This window comes from Fukomys damarensis, unplaced genomic scaffold (genome assembly GCF_012274545.1).
Source record: "Fukomys damarensis isolate Sample0158 unplaced genomic scaffold, DMR_v1.0_HiC HiC_scaffold_13, whole genome shotgun sequence".
NCBI lineage: Eukaryota > Metazoa > Chordata > Mammalia > Rodentia > Bathyergidae > Fukomys > Fukomys damarensis.
In genome coordinates this window covers 7091088-7111989 of record NW_022900925.1, presented here as the reverse complement: position 1 = coordinate 7111989, position 20902 = coordinate 7091088, and the positions used below count along the sequence as shown (strand labels likewise).

The 20902-nt window shown below is 45.4% G+C and overlaps 1 protein-coding gene and 1 long non-coding RNA gene across 2 annotated transcripts in view; both read right to left on the bottom strand.

The window, feature by feature from the left end:
- Nucleotides 1-7807, bottom strand: part of LOC117285854 — a 26398-nt gene extending 18591 nt beyond the window's left edge. Inside the window, exon 1 of the long non-coding RNA XR_004516942.1 lies at nucleotides 7788-7807. This is a non-coding gene — a long non-coding RNA (uncharacterized LOC117285854). The remainder of the gene's footprint in view (nucleotides 1-7787) is intronic.
- Pirt (phosphoinositide interacting regulator of transient receptor potential channels) lies at nucleotides 5535-20902 on the bottom strand. The gene is made up of 2 exons (XM_010614998.3): nucleotides 20359-20902; nucleotides 5535-7089 (listed from the first exon to the last, which is right to left on the bottom strand). The coding sequence occupies exon 2, from the start codon at nucleotides 6955-6957 to the stop codon at nucleotides 6544-6546; it is 414 nt and encodes a 137-aa protein (XP_010613300.1). The 5' UTR covers nucleotides 6958-7089; nucleotides 20359-20902; the 3' UTR covers nucleotides 5535-6543.

Below are 20902 nucleotides of genomic sequence, written 5' to 3'. Positions count from 1 at the left end.
ACGTTCTGCCCCAGACTTTCAGCTGACTGCCTCCTCCTCTTCACTCATCTCAATGCAAATGTCACCTCCCCAGAAAATATTCATATGACCACACTCTCAGGTAGCGCTTGTTCCCCTTCAGCCTGCTTCTTGACTTCACCGTGCCTACTACTATAATCCCCTCCAACACCACCTTATTCAATGGAGGATGTCCTTATTTATGGCCTGGCTCCTTTTCCCAGGGAGAAGTTTCTACAATGGGGGACTTTTTGTCTCTTTTGTTCATGTCCTTCACCCCGCAGTCCAGAGCAGCTCGCAAGAGGTGCTCAATAGCTAATTGTGGAGTGAATCAGTGAGAGAATGCTGCCTTCACAGACTGTATGGGAAAAGTGCTTCACACATCATCCCAGGCCTTTCCCACACTGGACCTCATTCTCTGGCCAACCTCTTTCCTCCTCCCAACTGAGTGAGTGCTCTGCCTCCTCCTCCAGCAGCCTGTCTGGCCACACCCACTCTACCCACAGCCAGGCTAGTCTCTTCTCACGCGCCGGCTTTCACAGGAACCCGGCCTCATTTCCTGTCATCCTTCTGTTGCAGAGAACTGGGACACAGCTGTTCTGGGCTTGACTTTGGCTTGCATCTGCTGCCATTCGTTAGTCTGGTTGCTAAGCCCAGTCCCAGAAAGCAGCCGCACCCTTTCCCAGTGGGTAGGAGATGACTGCAGGCACCTTCAATGGGCCTTTCTTCCCTCTTCCCAGAACCGCAGAAAAAGGTAGTTTCTGTTCCAGAGTGATTTACTTGAGGTTCTTACTTGAATGCTGTGAAGGTCTTGTTTACGATTTTGAGCAAACTTCTTAATGAAAATGTGCATATGTGAATTAGTCTGGTGTTAAGATGTCTAATAATTACAATAATGTTAAAGATACGAACTGGCAGCTAGTTGCCAAAATGTTGTATTTTGTTGTTGTTGCTATTGTTAAAAAATCGATATCTCTCCATGTCCAAATACTTAGAACTTGTGAATGCTTTACATGGCAAAAGGAATTTTACAGATGTGAGTCAGAGCAGAACTGAATCTCTCCTAAATTCATGTTTGAATTCCTAACCCCAAGCAAGTCAGAAGGTGGCTGCACTTGAAGGCACAGTTTTTAACCTGGTAATTAAGTTAAAAGGAGGTCACCAGTGTGAGCTCTAATCCAGCCTGACTGGTGTTCCTACGAGAAGATGAAATTAGGACACAGACCCACACAGAGGAAGAACCACATGAACCTATGTGAGGACATGGCATCTATAGGCCAAAGAGAGAGAAACTTCACAAGAAATCAACCTTGCTGGTACCTTAATATTGGACTTCTACCCTCCAAAACTTTGAGAGCATAAAGTTCTCCATTTAAGCCCACCCAGTCTAGGGTACTTTGCTAAGGCAGCCCTAGTGAAGTCATACAAGGGTCTTGAGATTGGGAGATTACGCAAATAAGATCTCAATATAAAAGCCCCCAGTAAAGCCCAGAATAATGAACTTCATAGCTGAAAGAAGGGTCAAGATAGTCAGAGAAGGAGATGATAGCAGATGAGGCTGGACTGGTCAGATTGCTGGTTTGAGATGGAAAGAGACCACCAACCAAGGAATGCAGGCAGCCTCTAGAGACGGGAAAAAGCAAAGCATAGTTTCTTCCCTGGATCCCCTAGAAGGAACATCACCCTGACTACTCGCATTTAGTCCTCTGAGCTTCACTTTGGATTTCTAACCTCCAGATCAGTAAGATAATAAATTGTGTGCCTTAAAGCTCCTAAATTTATGTTGTTGTTTTTTGACAGTCACGTTAGGAAGCTAACAAAGTGCCTAGTAGGTATTTAGCTGATTGGGGATGTTTTGGGGGCCCACCATCACACAGAGAAGAAATGCGGCCATTGATGAAAGGAATCATTTATAGAAGTATTTAGCACAAGGAAGAGATGAGGTTTAGGGGAGAATCTTCATTGAGCCAAACATTATAGGAGAAGGCATTGCTGTTTCTTTGATGGCCAGGTCCCTGGACGCTGTAGGGGAGCCACTGACAGCCTTCCCAATATATGCCTCCGATGTGACACCTCTGCAGAACCATTGAAGAAAGACTGTGATGAACAGGTTCTAGAGGAAGTATGAGAAGCAAAACTGGGAAGTAGAGGAGTGACAGTAATCTGAGAGGTGTTGTTTTTGCTGGGTTGACTACCAGCCACTGACCACTAGTCTGCTCCCTTTTCTCCTGTTCCAGGCTTCTCCCTCTCAGCTCCCTCTCTTCTCCCTTTCTCCTGTGAAAGCCCAGCCAGGCTCTGCTCTAGAAGGACAGACAAGCAGGTTGGGGCCACAGTGGTGTGGGTGCCATCCTGAGAAATCCTGCTTCCTTCTGTCTGGGTCAGACCATGTCACACTAGATGATTTCTTTGTTTTTCTCCTCTGGGGACCAGTATTTCTGAGGTAAGAGTTCACACCTGCATCCCTGCATCCCCCTTGCTGATGTCTGGCACATGGAAGGTGCTCAGCGGACTGATATACTTGGCTAACAGGGCTACACCTTACCAAGGAATGAACCAAGAGGCCACATTTGAGGAAGGGATCAGGGAAGGGGAGGGCCCTTGGATCTGGGCAGTGGGCTACATGACTGCTGCCATGACAGAACCACACTTCTCTTCTCCTTCAGGTCTCCTTCCCATGTAGCCCAATGGGAGAAAGACCATGATTTTAGCAGTTTTTCATTTATTGAAGACGAGTCCAACTTAGTTTATGTGGTTATTTAGGGACCACTGGTAACTGCTCCCCTATTCCTCTTTGCAACCATGTCAGTGGTTTTACCAGAAGACTTTGCAGGGCAGAAGGAGATAGTCTTATTATTGGGGTGACCTTTGGTAAAAATTCTTCCTCCTTGGAGTAGGAGACCTGTACAGGGAGGCAATCTGAGTCCTTCTACCAGCATCTGCAAGCCTGGGGGGCGGGGAAGCAAGTACAGTCCTGCACACACAGCAGTCCTCTTTTGGAGACTTGGGGAGCCAGTTGCACAGTTCCAGGTCCCAGCTGGGCTGGTGGATTGAGGCAGTGTGCAAGTCTGTACAGGAGGAAGCTTCCAACAGGAGTGGGACATCCCTACAGGTGTTCAGAGCACAAGCTCCAGGCTCTGGGCTGAGGGACAAAGGCAGGGGCCCTGATAGGGGATTCTCTACTTTGGTTTGCACTGGGAGCTTCTCTCCAGGACCTGAGACATCGACAGGCTGACCCTGGAGCAGCTGTGTGCCTCACCTAGACCACTGATGCATTTTTGGAGGGTTCTTTCTCTGCATCATTTATTTGGTCTCAATACTGGGGTTGTAGGGATGGAAAGAGTCAGAGGCTGGTCTCCAGGAAACAGACAGGAAGCATTTGGGTGAAAAGAATATGGTGAATTGGTGGGGAATTTTAGAGGAGCGGAGAGCTGGTGAATAGTCTTGGAATTCCTGTTGGAACAGAATGAGAACACAGCAGATACTGTTAAATAGGACACATATCTATATGAGATTGATTCCTTTAGGCTTCAGATGAGATTAAATTTTCCAAAATAAAATAGCTATGCAGAGCAGGACAGACAATACAGCCTAGGGAGCCAAAGATGGGCATTCTGGTCCTGTCCTCTGATCCATGGGCACTGATGGAGTCATTGCGGGGGTTACTTTGTTGCAAAATTGTGACACCCAATCTGGCCGAACTCACAGATTAGGCCAGTTCTGAGGTTCTTGTGGCAACTGACTGTGGCAAAAGTCTCTGCAATGTCTTTGTCTTGGGGTGATCTTAGCACATTCCATGGCCCATATTCATGTAAGGAATATGAGAATGATGTTTGGGGATCTCTCCTTGGAAGCTTTTCCTTCTTTTTCTCTTCTTAGAACCTCACTTGAGGAAAAAGGAATAGAGGCAGGTAGTTCTGGAGTTTGCAACAGGATTCCCAAATTTGGACACCTTCTAGAGTTGTAGTTGCCCCTGAGTTTCTTCCTATTAATACATGTGTGAGAGTTACATCTTCAAAGGTCTTCCATCCACACCTGTGCCCAGACTTCAGTTTTCAGATGGGTGAGAAGAGGCACAGGGAGTGTGGGCTCCAGACAAGCTAGATGGGAGCCTGTTGTGTGTGCTCCTATGTAAGAAGGCATTGAAGAATGTGAGCACAGTATTAAAGGGCTGATCTTTAAGCTGTGTTCATCTTAGAAGAAGGGAAAGGATCTGCAAGCCTTGCTGTTTGAGTCACTAGAGTTCTGATTAGTGATATAGCACTTGAAACAGCCCTAAGATTGGTCCTCATCTGCCTAGTTTAGGGGACTGGGAGGCTAGAGTACCTGGTCACACAGATGTGTCTCTCATCGATGGACCTGGTCATCCTAGGTGGGTCTTAGAGGCTATGGGCACTCCAGGCTCTGGCTTCTTAGGAAGGCAGGGCATATCTCCGCAGAACAAGCACTGTCTCTATGGAATTTTTCACAATGCAGCAAACAAGGATAGATTCTGACTCTGCATAGGGAGATGCTATGAGGAATGGAGATTTCTGGAGGCCTGTTAGAGAGAAGGTGCCCTGGTGCATGGAGAGGTCTGAAAAGGCTGAGAAGTAAAAGGAGCCAGCTCAAGCCAAGGATGGTTCTAATGCAGCTCTTCTGTCTCACCTTGCCATCAGATTATTTCCTCTGGGCCTCTGGCTGGGTGTAGGGCAGCCTGGGCAGCTCTCTCCCAGGAATCGCTCTTCACATAACAGCGTCTTGGTTGCTAGAGGAAGTTCTGGGAGAATTTACCTTATGGGTACTCGGCTTGGCAGGTTCTCTGGAGACCCCCACAGCAGCCTCCAAGGGGGGTCCATGAGTGCCCCAGGATAAACTGCATAGAAGGCACTTGGGGCAGTGGGTGTGAAGCAGGCTAAGAGGGGATGAAACACAACATCTGGGAGTTTAGGGAAGATGTCGTGACAATTCCTAATTTTGTCATATTCTTTCTCCCCCTGAGCTTCCGTGTATGAAAGGCAGTTCTTGCTACCTTTGATATGTTTCTTTTCCCCTCTTTGCTAACTCTGACCTTTCCTTTCATCCTCAGTTTGGTTGACATGGCTTACCAGAAACTCTCTGTCCTCTTCCAAGTTTGAATTAGACATCTGTGTCCCCACAACCCCTACAGTAACTCAGCGCAGGACTTTTTAGTTGCCATTTAGTTTGGCTCTGTTTCTGACTTTGGGAAGCATGATGAGAAAAGGGACCGTGTCTGGTTTGCTCTCACCCCAGGACCTGGCCAAGAGCAGGGCACTTCACAAGTATTTATTTGTTAAAAGTGTAAATAAGATCCACATTGTATAACCGACAATGTGAAATAGGAAGAAAAGGGCTAAAGGTGTAGGGGAAGTGGGAGGGGTAGAAGAAAGGAAATAAGGGAAAAGAAAAAATATGAGAAAAGGAAAAAATGGAAACAAAGTCTTTGTAAATAGGGGAGGGTGGAGGGGGTGAAGGGAAAGCAGGGGTACGGGGAAAAATGAGAACCAAGACCTGTCGTGGAAAGGTACAAGATCCCAATGATGAATGTAACTGTACTGTGCACTTAAAAAGTACCAATAAACTCAGTGAAAAAAAAATTTGCTTGTTGGTGGGCAAGGGCAGGAGTAGCAGAAGAATTTTAAAAAAGAATCCAGTTATTAGAAACCTACAGACCTTTTGATTATGGGAGTTGATTTTTTCAGTTTGGGTGTTGATGTAAATGAAGGGGAAAATAATCATACAGAATCCATTCGTAGCTTTCCATCTCGCTGCTCTAGGACTACGGGTAGAGTTAGGGAAAAGAGGAAGTTGGGACCTGCATGTGTTTATCCTTCGCTAATTGCCAAGATAAAAGCAGTTCGTGAGAAGGGGGTTTGTAGGTCAAAGGGAAAGCATGAACCCCTGTTGTCCAGCCTACCATTGCTTCTGCTATAAATACTACATAATCTAGAATGAAGCTTCCTCTGCTGGGTGACTCCCAAGGCCATGTCGAGGGAGATGTGCCATCTTGGACAGTGCTTTCCCCAACCTCCCTTCATTGTTCAGTTTTTGGAATGTTTGACACTTGTAAATTTTGATACTTCTGATACTGTGGTCTCTTGAAATGTAAGTCAATATCTCACTGGCTCAGGGAGCTGGGGCTGTCCAACCTATTGAGTGAGAGCTCAGCCTTCCCTCCCCATAAAGAACCTCCACTTGTCCATTTTGGTTTCAAAAGGATGTAAATGTGGCATCCATTCCAGACACTCAGGTGTACACACATGAGGTTCTCCTTGGAGAATAGTCCACCCTCAAGGAGTTTCTTAGAATCCGCTGAACTTGGCTGACAGTTCTATGAATGGCGACTGGACTTAGGAGCACAGGATGAGAGCAACAGAAGGATCTAAGGGAACCCTCAGTGGAACAGAAACCAAGTGAGATTCAGACCACAACACTCCCAGGGTACGTGGGCCGAGAAAAGAGTTTGCTTGCATTAGTTTTGTGGCACCTCATGGACGAGGTGGAGATGTTAGATGTTGGTCATCATATCTCCTCCTGGTCAAGCCACCATCAGCGATTCAGGAGGAAGAACTTGAGGCTCTGAAAGAAATTTGACTTCTGCCTCTGCTTCTGCTTCTTTTTGATGATGGGCACCCACACCAGCCCACACACGACTGTCATCAGTCCCAAAGACAGGAAAGCGGGCCCTGTCATCTTAAGGACTGCAGTGGTCTTTGCATTCATATTTAGGAGATAGGCCAAGCAGGTGATGACCACACCAAACAGCAGGATGGCGCTGCCCACAGACATGATGACAATGGGCTTGCGATAGATCTCCCAGTTGCTCTTGGGGGTGGTGGTCCAGACGGACTCACTTCTGGAGCTGATGCACAGAGAGCTGGCAGTCTGGCTGGGCAGCAGGTCCTTGGATTCTGGGGAACTCTCATCGACTTCCAGGACCTTGGGGAGCTCCTCCATTGTCATGGATGCTCAGGACCAGAGGCCTGGAGACAGAATCAAGGATGAGGCTGAAGGAATCTTCACTTGCCCTTTGTACAGTCAGCATCTGCCGCCAGCCTGGCTCTCAGGGGGTAATACAGGGTTTTTGTGCTGAAGCTAAAAGAAAAAACAGTTAAAAATCCACATTAAGTAACACACTGTCCAAGCTGGTATATTTAGTTTTTCTCATAAGTGATAAATGTATCATCATTCTAATCAACTGCTTTTAATATTTAAATCAGGGCCTGATATAGCTGTATAATTTTTTTCTTGAATGTATCCACCAGAAATGAGTTCTAGCCTTACTATAAAAACCTTATGTGTCATTAAAACATAAATGTTGAAACACTGCATATATTACCCAAAAGACACATTTGCAAAGACTAGTAAACCAAAGCAAGTATTCAGGAAAGTATTCAGAAGATAAATAAAAATTGTGCTCAACCAGATTGAATTATAGTCAAGCAACTGGGATCAGCAAAAATGTTCAAGAAAGACAAAACAGTGAATGAAATGCTTGCCCATCCCCAGTGAAATATAAGGCAAATATTAAAATCGTTAGCATACCATTACATCCTATCACTGACCAAAGGACCTTGAGTTATTTACATTAACTGTGTGATCTTGAGGGAGTTACTTAACATCTTGTACTTTATTTTTCATTTTTATAAAATGAAAATACTAGTACTACTTTTCTCGCAGAGGTTTTGAAAGAGTTAAAGTTAAGGCATGAAATGCATTGGGCCAATGTCTAGCATATTACAAGTCCTCTGTAAATGACATCACTTTCCTACTGGAGGAGAGATATTTTATACGTGTGTGTGTGTGTGTGTGTGTGTGTGTGTGTGTGCGTGTATGCATGCACACATGCTGGGCACTGCATTAAACTCTATCAAACAGTGATGTTTTATTTAGAACTGTACATTAAGCTTTAGCCCAGTTTTATAGATAGGAATCTAAGGTGAGGTGAAGAATTTGTTTATAAGCACAGGGTAAGGAATTGTCAGAATAGGAATTTTCTTTTGCTCTTGAAACTGCAGGCTATGTGTCATCTGGGAACATCATTTGGTGCAAGCTGGGATTTCAAGGGCTTTGTAGCCACAGGACAGTGATGTGTCACTTACAGCAATGGAAAATGGACCAATACACTATTCTTAGTGTTGTAAAGGGGTGAGTCTAGCTCAGCTGCTGTCTCTTCCACTTTTTCATCTAGAGCTCTCTACATAACTCTCAGTCGCTGGGGCTCCCTTGTCTCAGGGGATGTAGATAGTCATCTGTGTGGAGCAGTTCATAGCTGCTTAGAGGCACTGCTTGTCTGTCAAAAATTTCTCCATCAGACCTGTGCCTTCTTGAACTCTTTCAACATGGCATCTAATCCTTTTATTCCATAATTAGAAATTTGGGTTTAAGTACAGTGTCTGCATATATAAGATAGTAAGATGTGAATGACTGTATTAGATGCAACATGCAGACAAGCTTTCTTGGGAGGAAGGAAAGACTGAGAAGGTCCAGGATCTCTGCCCAGAGGTTTTCTCTAAATCACTGCTCTGACTGATATCTGAGCTGTCACCAAGCATCTAGCACAGAGCTTCACACCCACAAGAGTCTGCATATCTTTGAATGAGTAAGTGAGTGAACAAATTCCCTCACTTCCTCTCCTTTGCACTGGTCACTTAGGTCACACTTAGGACCTGCCCTACTTGTATAAGCCACATTTCTCCTTGCAGGAGCCTGGTACCTCCTTTGCCAGAATCCCAGGCCCCACTGACATGAGCATGTATAGACTATGCCTACTTGGGAGTGGGATTCAAGAAATGTCTTCTCATATCAAAAAGTTTATTGAGGAAGGAGGGCTGGGCATCACAGTCAGAATGGATCTTCCCTTCCCACCCCTGGCTACAGGGCTAGAGTCAGACTCAAATATGGAGGGAGCTGCATTTATGGAAATCAGATTACCAGCTCCAGAGCAAAAGAGAAATTAAGGTAAAGGAAGCAATGTGTAGAGCTAGTGAATCTGAACCCCCCTCATGATATGGTACCTGCCCCTTCCTCTCTTTACTGAATGCTTTTTTTTTTGGTACCAGGGATCGAACTTGGGCCCTTGCACTTGCAAGGCAGGCAGTGGAACCACTGAGCCAAATCCCCAGCCCTCCTGAATGCTTTTCTTTTTCAACACTTCTTACTATATTAGTTTCAATTTAATCTTTTCAACTTCCCCCATTGCACCCCTGACCACTCAGCCCTGACCTCTGGGTTTATTTCCCACCATCCCCAAAGCAAAATGCTCCCACTGTCAAGAATGAGGAGTGACAGATCTCTCCCTTTTGACTGGTAAAATTACCACTGCTTTCAGAAGTTAGATATTCACAGTCAGATATACTTATCAAAGAGAGGATATGTGACTCTGCTTCCAAATGTTTCTGTAAAAGTAGTCGCCCAGATGTTAGCTTCCTTTTGCTGGTGGTATGTTTTGCAGAAGCTACATTATCATATAAAAAGTGGTTTCTCCAATGGGTCTAGGTGGTGGGGAGAGGGTCACAGAGTGCATCAGGAAGCCTTGAGTTGCTTATTGCAAGCTGGTGTCAAATGAAGATGCTAGGTCATCTTCCCCAGGGTCTTTATTCCTAGGCAGCTGTGTCCAGCCCACAGCACACAGAAGACCCAGACAGACATTATAGAGACGTGGGGATAAGCAGTTCTCTGTTGTGCCTGAGAAGAGAGTGGGACTAGGTGGGAAAGCTTGCTCTGCCAGTGGCCCTGGCCCTCTGGGTGTGAAGGGGCCATCAGCCTCCAGAACAGGAAGTGTCAACTGGCTGCAGTCACTGCTGGAGCCCTGAGTATCCATAAGATTCTGGTTTGTGTGTGTGTTTATGGCAAGGTTTTTCAACAGAGGCACTGGTGGCATTGTGGAGTAGATAATTCATTGCTGTAGGGGGACTGCAGGATTGCAGGATGTTTGTATAGGAAGATGTTTAGCAACATCCCTGGCTTCTATCTACTAGATACCAAACACATCCTACCCATGATAGTTAAAAAAAAAAAAAAAAAAGATGTCTCTGTACATGGCCATATTTTCCCTGGAGGCAAAATCACCCTACTGGATAACCACAATTCCTGGACAGCTTTTCCTTCCCTCTTGGCCTGCAAACTGCCTTGGGGTGGCGGCTGGGTTTCCCTTGTCCCAGCCCACAGCACCTGGCTCACAGCCTGGCACTTGGCAGGTGCTCAGAGGACTCAGCCCCACACTGTGGCTCTGAGGAGCCAGGAAGAGGGTGACACTGAGACCTGGTACAGTTAGAAGAACCGGCTTTTCACACATCAGTTAGGTTACTGGGGCTTGGTATGTGTGTTTCTCACACACAAGAAATCCCTCACCCACTGTAGTATGTTGAACTGTGCTCCCTAAAAGGTGGTCTAGCCAGCACTTCAGAATGTGACCTTGTTGGGAAGAAAGATCATTTTGGGCAGATAAGGTTCTTGAAAATAAAAGATAGATGATAGGAAACAGGGCCTATGTGGAAATGGGAAGGGGATCTGGAGATGGGAGTGACAGGAGGGAGGAAAGAGAAGGAGAAAGAAAAAGGATCAAGATATGGTATGTATATGTATCACTTCTCCGCGATGAATGGATTTATCGTACATGACGCACATATACTAATAAAAAGTGGAAGTAATAAATTGAAAATTTAAAAGTACACAAATAGAATTATCTGCTTTTAAAAAAAAGGCAATCATATCACAGTGATGTATCCACACCCATGTTTATAGCGGCACAGTTTGTAATAGCTAAATCTTGGAAACAGCCCGTTTGCCCATCCGTGGGAAACTGGATAAAGAAGATGTGGTTTTTCTATAAAACGGAATATTACTCAGCCATAAAGAATGAGAAATTAGATTCATTCATAGGAAAATGGATACACATTGAAGATATACTCCTAAGTGAAATAAATAAGGCACATATGTGTAAATACCGAATAGTTTCTCTGGTGTGAATAATCTGCAATAATACATAAGATCCTAACAAGATTACTGACATTTAGAAATGGGAAGGAAAGAGCTAAAGGTGGGATGGGTAGGGGAAGGGTAATAAGGGAAAAGAAAAAAATGTGAGATAATGAAAAGATGGAAATAAAGTGTTTATAGATGGGGAGGGGAGGAGCGGGTGAAGGGAGGGCGGGGACAAAGGGGAAAAAATGAGAATCAAGACTTGTCATGTGGAGGTACAAGATCCCAACAATGAATGCAACTGTACTGTATCCCTAAAATGTACCAATAAACTCAATTAAAGCTGAAAAAAAAAAAAGGCAAGGCTCTTGAGATGAGATTATCCTGGGTCGGATGGGTCCCAAGTCCAATGACTGCTGCCCTCATAATGGGAAGGGAAGGTTGGCACATGAAGGTGAGGACTGGATGAAGAGGAGGCAGAGGCTGAAGGAATGCTATAACATAGCATTCATAGGAGAGGGGTGTGGAGTGGATTCTCTCTCTGGACCTCCAGAAGGAACCAATGCTGCTGTCTTGGCTTTGAACTTCTGGCCTGTAAAAAATGTTTGAGAATAAGCTTCTGATATTTTGAGTTACTGAATTTACGGTAATTGTTTTATGGCAGCCATTAAAAAAAATGCATACACCCAGCTTCCTCTAAGGTCTCCAGAGGTGGACAAGGACCCAAGAGAGGCTGGGCCTATGAAGGGCTGGAGGAGCTGGGCCACCTGAACTAACCAGGATTTGAATGTCAGCTGGCCTTGGGGCAGCAATTTGAGAAAGGCTGATAGGTCTGTCCCCCCACCCCATACGCCAGGTCTGGAGTGTCAGGAAACTGGTTTGGTGGGTGAAGATTTATTTAGATATGCATCCAGGGGTGGGCAAGTTACAGGCTGGCAGCACGAAGGAGCCCTGCTCTGGAATTATACTGAACAGTGAGAGTAAACTTCACTCAGGAATCTCATAAAGAAAGCCAGACACAACAAGAATACTGCCATGTGATTCTATTTACATACAATTTAAAACATGTAAAGCAGTCTATGCGAGGGGAGGTCAGGATAGCAGTTCCTTGGGTGGGTGAGGGGGGCGGTGGAGACTCTGGCTCTGCCTGTGTTCTTGTTCCCGACCTGGCAGCTGGTTCCATGGGTGTGTACTCATGAGGAGGCACCCTTGTGGCATGACCGCTTTCTGTGTGTGCATTCACAGTCCATAAAATACTTAAAGCAAGAAAATCAAAAGCTATAACTGCATGAAATGTGTTGTTTCCTTTGGATTCTGATCAGAATAAAACAATTGTACAAAGGCATTTGAGATAATTAGGGGAATTTAGCTTTAGTGTAAACTATCATCCTTTCCCTTCTTCCTTTTTCACAAATAAGCCAATCCCTAGAGATCTGTGTCTTTCATCCTCCAACCAGCATGGCTTTGCCTAGGTGGCTCTTGACCTTCAAAGTCAAACTAACAGCAGCCCCTTTTAGGGCTAAAACAAGAAGGGCAACAAACACTTCTCAAAGGGGTAGTTGCTGCAAAGGTGGTTTCTACCTTCTGTTTCAGTGGCTTCTCCTATTGTTTTACAACTTTAATTCACTTATTTAACTGACAACATTAAAACCATTTTTTGATTGCCAGATAAAAGGCGATGCCTCGATGCTCTGATGCTTTGATCCAGGTGTATAATCAGAGCTCTGCACCGTTTAGCATCTACAGGAATCAGTGCCCCACCTATGCTAATAAATCAAGGTAGTCAGCACAGCCATCATCTTAAGCATTATTGTTTTGTGTGCGTGTGTGTTGAGGACAGTTAAAACCTCTGTTTTGTTCTGAAACCTGCAAATATTTATGTAAGCTTTTCATTGCCGAGCACAGAACTGGGCATTGGCTAGGCCAGAGTGAGGAGGACGCATAGCAGGGGTTTGGAGCTCTCAGACAGTGGGGCAAGACCGAGGAGGAAACACTCTTCATATTGTAATGACTGCCGCAAGAGGGCTAAGCGTGGAGCACTAGGAAGCGACAGAAGGAGTCACAAATCCAGTTTCTGGGGTCCTCAGAAAAGCTCCTGAAGAAGGAGCTGCTGGAGAACAAAGCCTAGCAGGAGTTGTGCAAAGGCTGGTGAGAGCAGAGACTGCTAGGCTGAAGGACTCTGGAGAGTGTGACTTGACCGGGGCACTGTAACGAGCTTCTTATTGCTACAGGTTCGAGTAATTGCTGAGTGTTGGGGAGGGAAAGTTGAGGGTGGAAACAGAGACAGGAGCCAGAGACCAAGGATCCAGGTTTGGACGCCCGTGATTCACTTCCTGCTTCTGGACCTCTTGCGAGCCAAGGACATTCTTATTGAAACGTTCAAATAAAAACAGCCAACAACTGTGGCGCACGCCTGTAATCCCAACACCTGGGAGGCTGAGGCAGGAGGATCGCTGCCAGTTGGAGGCCAGCCTGGGCTCCATAATGAATTCAAGCCTGGCCTGAGCTACATCACCAGACCCTATCTAAAAAAAAAAAAAAAAAGTAAAAGAGATAATATTAAAATTCCATGACATTTAAAAGTTTGTGTCATAAATAGCAAACATTTTTAGGACATGGTTAAGTTCACACCAACTTTTTTTTTTTTTAATACACGGGATTGAACTCGGCCCTTTTTGCTTACAAGGCAAGCACCAGAACCACTGAGCTAAATCCCTGGCCCTCGGACATGGTTAAGTTCATTCATATGTGTATCATCTATTGCTGCACTTGAATGATAATTTCAGGAGTTTCAGTAGAGGTCATATGACTTGCCAAACCTAAAATACTCGCTCTTGGGGTTTATACAGAAAAAGTATATACCTCTGACCTAAGGTTTTAGAGGCCATGAAAAGAGTGACATTGGAGAGTGGTGAATGAGTTCTTTTCTTTGGGTTCTGATGAGAATAAAGCAATTGTACAAAGGTAGGAGAAGTGATGTGGACTCCTTTTCCCAGTGGGTAAATCACCGCAGCTACAGGATACAGAGTGGAGAGAAGCCAATCCTGCAGAGCAGAGAGAGCAGTAGTGTGTTCTTTTCTTTGGGTTCTGATCAGAATAAAGCAATTGTACAAAGGTAGGAGAAGTGATGTGGACTCCTTTTCCCAGTGGGTAAAATCACCGCAGCTACAGGATACAGAGTGGAGAGAAGCCAATCCTGCAGAGCAGAGAGAGCAGTTTGAAGACTGTGGTAGTACTTCAGGAGACACAGGATGGCCTGCTATTCCGTTGTGACAGTGGAGATAGAAAGATGTATACGGATTGGACGTTTATGAAGCAGGGAGAAGGGACACAGGATGTGATTGAAAGGTAGAATGTGAGCTGAAGTACAAAGTCCTTGGACAAAAATTAAGTTCTAGAGATAGATGGAATAGACACAGGGTTGTCAGAGAAAATAAAGGAACCGAGTTAAGTTTGGATTTGTGATAAACAACAAATACAAGTACTTTTTTTTTTAGTACAAGTCAGTTTGTCCAAGTAGTGTGTGGATCACTTGTACTACAGAAGTGTTTATTGTTTTTCTTAAACTCAAATCTAAGTGGATGGCCTTTCTTTCTTAAATCTGGAAGGTGAGAGGGTTGCCATTGGCTTTCACGTCAACTTTCAGTGCCTCTCCTATAGAAATCAACAGAAGGGGTCATCCCAAGCCTTCAGTGAGGTGTACAGCGAGAGGGGTGTGGCTGCAGGTAGCAGGTGCTGTCCACCTGTTCCAGGGCTCTGACTCTTTTGAATAAGTAAATTTTATTTCCTCCAGGTAGGGGGCAAAAGCCCTGCATTTTGCAGTGAATAGAGGGAGTACTTACACCTTTTTTGACAGTCACTGTTTTTTTTCAGTCTTAATGTTTCAGTCTCAAAGTAAGATCTAGGTTGAAGGGGAGCAGCATTCAGAATGATGAGGATACATGTGTGGTCTGAAAAAACACATGGTCAGAGGTGCGCCTGTCTTGGCATTAGTCAGGGATGTCAGAATCGTAAGAAAAAACCGGCGATATTAAAATTTGCAGGAATGAATACTAGCTACCCCCTAGTAGACAGAGGACCTCTCAGGCCCTTTTGTGAGGTATCAAGCCTCCCTCAAACTTAGATGTAGTGAAATCTTGCTGGTACCACCAGGAGTTGGCAGTAGGATTTGCTTCAGTAGCAGAATCTGGGTGAAGGGGTTTATAACTCTTGGGTTTGGTCTGGATATGAGAGGGTTTGGTTCCCACCCAAGACACTCAGAACCCTGCAGTGATAGCTCTTGGCTCTGTAAATTTGGGCCCACATCCTTGTTTGGAGGAAGAATTATTCATGATTTAAGTGGATTTGTGGTCCGGTTAGAGACACCAGGCAAGGGAAAAGAAGGAAGGAAGGTGGAAAAAACATAGAGGACAATTGATTTTCAACAAATGCACCAAAAGAATTCAATAGGGAAAAGACTGGCATTTCTGCTAATGGTGCTGGAACAACTCGATATTCATATGGAAAAAATATGAAACTTGACTCCACCTCACACCATCAACAAAAATTAATCAGAGGTGAATCACAGACCTAACTGGAATGTGAAAGCTAAAACTATAAAGCTTTTGGAGAAGCAATAGGAGAAGATCTTTGTAACTTGGAGGCAGACACAGATTTCTTAGGAGAGAATATCAATAGATTAGATTTTATCGAAATTTGAAATGTCTGCTCATTAAAAGATACTCCGAAAGAAATAAAATGCAAGCTCTGGACTTGAGGTGAATCATAGACCTAACTGGAATGTGAAAGCTAAAACTATAAAGCTTTTGGAGAAGCAATAGGAGATCTTTGTAACCTGGAGGCAGACACAGATTTCTTAGGAGAGAATATCAATAGATTAGATTTTATCAAAATTTGAAATGTCTGCTCATTAAAAGATACTCCGAAAGAAATAAAATGCAAGCTCTGGACTTGGGAGAAAATATTTAGACCTAACTGGAATGTGAAAGCTAAAACTATAAAGCTTTTGGAGAAGCAATAGGAGATCTTTGTAACCTGGAGGCAGACACAGATTTCTTAGGAGAGAATATCAATAGATTAGATTTTATCAAAATTTGAAATGTCTGCTCATTAAAAGATACTCCGAAAGAAATAAAATGCAAGCTCTGGACTTGGGAGAAAATATTTATACAATATGTATCTTTCACTGCAGCTGATGAATAAGAAGGCAAGAAGTCCAATTAAAGCACAGGCAAAATATTTCCATAGCTCATTACCAGGTTATAAATGAATGAGAAACCCATGAAAAACCTCTTGATGTTGATATTTAACAGGACAGTGGAAATTACATTCACAAGGAGATATCACCACACACTCCCAAGAATGGCTGAACATTTAAAATCTCACAGTGAGAATGTGAGTGAGGATGTGGATCAACAAGAGGTCTGCGAGAAATGAAAGGTTGGGCACTTCTTGTTCAGTTAAACATGCATCTTTTTGTTGATGGAGCAATTCTTGTGTCTCGATATTTATTTGGTCAACAGAAGTGAAAACGTATGTCCACACAAAGACTTGTTTGAGAATATTCATAGAACACAACTCATAATAATTAAGCCTTGGAAGCAGTTTATATGCCCATCAACAGATGAACAGAGTGGGATGTGTATACACAACGGGGTATTACTTGTAGAGAAGGATAAAATCGCCATGGACAGGAAAATGGGTGTCCCTGTAATGCTAAGTGAAATAAATCAAAACCGGAAGGCTAAACATGGCATAGTTTCTCTTATATTAGAAATCCAAAGTACAAGTCATTTAAAGAGCAAAATAAAAGATAAATAATAGAAAACAGGGAGATAGAGTCTGTGGAGATTGGAACTGGGGGACTTGGGGTGAGAGGAAACGACGGGGGGAGAAGGGGAAGGTGAAGTAAAGAGGATCAAAGTGTGATGTGCATGTGTACCAACTTCCTACCATGACTGCATTCACTACGTATCACACCAGATACTAATAAAAATAAAATTTAAAGTAGTCACAGGAGCTTTACTTATACTAGCCAAAAAATAGAATCTAAAAATCCACTTCAGAAGAAAGGGAAAAAATGGATGTATATTTTCACAACAGAATTCGACTAAACAATCAAAAGGAACTGATTTTTTGATAACTCACAGACACGCTGGAAAAAATCAGATATAAAAGACCACATATATTGCTTGTTACCTTTCACGTGACTTTCTAGAGCCAGCCAAGAACTAACTGATGTGATGAAGCTTGGAACTGGAGGTTGGGAGTGGGGGACAAACTGGGAGCCTGGGGGATTTCCTGGGTGGATGGAAACGTGCCTTCCAGTTAGCTCTGAGCCTACCTCAACATGAATGTGGGACTGCATGGAGGATGAAGACATTTCTTAAAGAGAGGGGAGAGGAAAATTTGAGATGCTTTCTCACATATTTATATATTTATACCCCATCTTACAGTTTAGTGCTGAGGATTTGCCAGCAGATGAACAATAATGCTAATAAGGGGTAATCTGAAAGGGATGATTTAATGGGACAGTGGTTATAAGTGAAATCAGCAGTCCTTGCAGATGACTGGATATGTGTCTGTTCTTAGAGTTCTGGAAACCCTCCTTTCTCTTTCAGAGTCCTTCAAGGCTTGGGGCTGAGTTTCCCTCAACTTCTTGTAGAGCCTGGGACTCAGTGAACAGCGTTATATGCCTGATTAAATACAGGAAGTGTGTTGGAGGAAAGAGAGGGCTTTGCAGGTGGCTTGCAAAGCAGTTTACTCTGAGAATTTGCTTTCTTTCCATTGTCCAGTTGGGGCTGTAGAGGGTTAGAACCTGGCTACTGTTGCATGGCAGGATCACTATTCTGTGTCTCCCCACCTGACTGCTGAAACAAATCCCCTCTGACCTTAGACCAAGGTAGTGAGAACAGCTCTGATGGTGGTGGTGGGGTTTGGGGCACAGAAAGCAGCTGTGCTGAACAAGGTGCGACAACACCTTTCACCTCTGCTCTTTCTTGGCCCCGGAGTCACGGCTCTTGAAGACTGATTACCTTCTGTGGACCAAAGTTCTTAGATTCTCCAAGGACCCTGAACTGCTGCCTCTCCAAAGCAGTAGCAATGTCACACAATAGTAACTACTACTTATCCAGCCTTGCCTGTGCACCAGGAACCATGCTGAGTGCTTTGTCTGCACGGCCTCCCCGAATCCTCCTGACATTCCCTGAGGAAGGTGCAACTGTTACCCCAACTGTTACCCAAATAGAGGGTCAGAAAGGTTTAGGTGATTTACACTAAAGTTACGCACAGGTAAGTAGAGAGACAAGATTGGAATTTGAGTTTTAAACTTGTCTGGCTCCAGAGTCCAGATTCAAGTCTATCCTGCTCCTCTTATTTGGATTTTCTTTTTAAATTGAGGAAAGAGGATCCTCTTACTGGATGTGGCCGGTCAACAGAACCTTAAAGGCAGCTGCATTAAGAGAAGGTGTGGCAGGCCTGGGACTGTGGATGTGGGGAGGACTGAGGAACCCTTGAGTTGGGGCCAGTTGGGGACTGAGAGCCCTGTGACAGAGTGGCCACAAAGCCACCACCATTGTTATCCTGCCAATCAAGCACAAGGTGCCCTGGTATGAGCTGCTTCTGTTCACCAAGTCCTCCTGGTGCTGTGAGGGCTGGTCCTATCACTACTGTTCCCATTTCACAGATAAGGAAGCTGAAGCTCGGAGCTGCTTGACCCCAAATCCCAGTCTTTTAGATACTGGCTCATGCTCTCTCAAGGATGAACCCCTGCCTTTTTGTATTTTCCTTCACTAGCAGTCCACCTCCTGTCTCTCTGCTCATCTCTGCTTTAGAACTTACTCCTCAGCCCTTCCGTGAGGCTGTCCTTCTTGGAATGTCCTGAAACCTGGTCAGTATGAGGTACAGCTGCCAGATTTTGCAAATATAATTGCAAGGTGTCTGGTTGAATTTGAGCTTCACATAAACAACAGAAGCTTTGTTTAGCATAAGAATGTTCCGACCCTGCATGGGACAGACATACACCAAAAGCTGCGTTCCTTGTGTATTAGAAATTCAAATTGAATTGAGCGTCTTGTGATACATCTAATGACCATAATATTATCAAGGGCGAGGCTTGGGTGGATGCACTTGGGCCTGGCGTTATCTGGCTCTTCCCTGGCCCCACTCCACCAAGAGAGTTCTGATAGGAGTTGGGCTATTCTGGGCATGGCAAGGACCTGAGGCAGAGCACAGGGCACAGATGACCTCACAGTGGGGAAGCAGGGCCAGCCAGCAGCGTGGTGGGAGAAGAGGGGAGGGCAGGCTGTAGGGCGGAGGTGGAGGAATGGCACCACTTATGCTCAAGCAGAAGCTGGCGCGAGGGAGAAGCAGAGGTCTTCTGTTCTCCCACGGGGTCTTCCCTTGCCTCACCCAGCTCCGGCTCATCAGCGAGCATCTCCAGGGCCTTTACCTTCTTTCGCAGGGCTGCCCTCCCCTCCCCTTACCGGGGCACGAGTTGGTGATGGTTCACTCCTCCGATACGGTGAGTAGGGCCCATGCCCAGGCTGGGAGAAGCTAGAGTTGTGGAATCTGCTGCTCTGTCAACACGGCCAGCTCCTCCCATCCGTCTCGAGCTCACAGCACTTCTAGGAAGGGAACTGTTCCTAAGGTCATAGTCAGTCTCAAGGGTGCCACTCACCTCCCTCTTCAGGACACACAGCCAGTACCTGGGCCCTGCTGAGTGACAGGGTGGATAAACAGTTCTGAAGAATCAGCTCTGTGTGTGACCGTGTCTAGCTTTACTCAAAGATAGGGCCCCTACAGTCCCTGTCGGCCTGAGTTCGTGGGCCTGCCCTGCTTTCTCTTCCTGAGATGAAGACCGCCCTAGCTACTGTGTTCCACCTTGTTTTCCTGGCACCTGCTCGGGTCACTGGCCACACCTACAGGAAGGAGGGATTGGTCGGCAGCTGCTGAGAGCCGATATGGGATGCCCAGGAAGACAGGTGGAGGCTGAGATCAGCTCATGTCACCCAGGGTCTGCAGGCAGCCTTGCAGGTCGCTCTCTGGTCTTTCTGCTCCTGCCTCCACATAGGCTGGGGCAGAAGGTCCCTGCCCACCCTCTCCTCCACTGGCTCACAGGGTGAGCCCGGTTTTGTACACTGGGTGAATCAGCCCTCAGTATGCATATTCCCTTCATCTCGGTGCACAGCAAGGGATACTCCATGCACCTCCCCTTGTCCACCACTGTCCCCTCCAGCGCAGTTAGCAGGCAAGGGAGTACTTCCCTCCACCCTGCCAGCTTACCGGCAGCTGGCCTTAATGTGTCCCCACCCTGAGTCATTCACATTTTCCTTCCAATTAAAGTTCAAAGATTCAACCCTCTCCAGAGCAAAGTTAAAACCAGCTCTTTCTGCCAGGGAGATGGTAAAAAGAACAGAGGGGAATATTCCCCTCTTTACTTACTGTCCTTAGTGTCCCAGAGGATGACAGAGTTCCTGGGACTTGCTCGGTGTTCATCCAGGGCAGAAGCCAGTGATGAGTTTCTGCTCAAGTCCTTCATCCCAGCCGGAGAAAGGTGCCCCGGCCACATCCAGAAGTCAATGTGCTGCGAATCCCAGCAAGGGAGCAGGCAGTCCCCAGCCAGGATGAGCTCACCAGGATGTGGCCTAATGGGTTAACTCTTCGCAAGCTGCTGGCACAGGCACTTGACTGTGGCTTTCTCAGCTCTGCTCAGCCACTATTAGACAAATCTTGTGAAAAATTCATGAAGCTTCTCCGCAGTCTCTTTGAGTTTTGGTGGAGGAATGCCTTCACTCGGTGGAGCCTGGGCAGGGTGGCTCCGCTAGACCCAGCCTCAGAAATCGGAAGACCTGGCATTTGGGGTTAGAGGAGACAGATGTGTGGTGGTGATGGTAGGTTACGCCTTGTGCCTGACACAGAGGGTCTGTCATCTGTGGTCAGTGCAGGGTTCGATTGTGGGATCTGGGAGCTCCATTTGCTGGGTTGC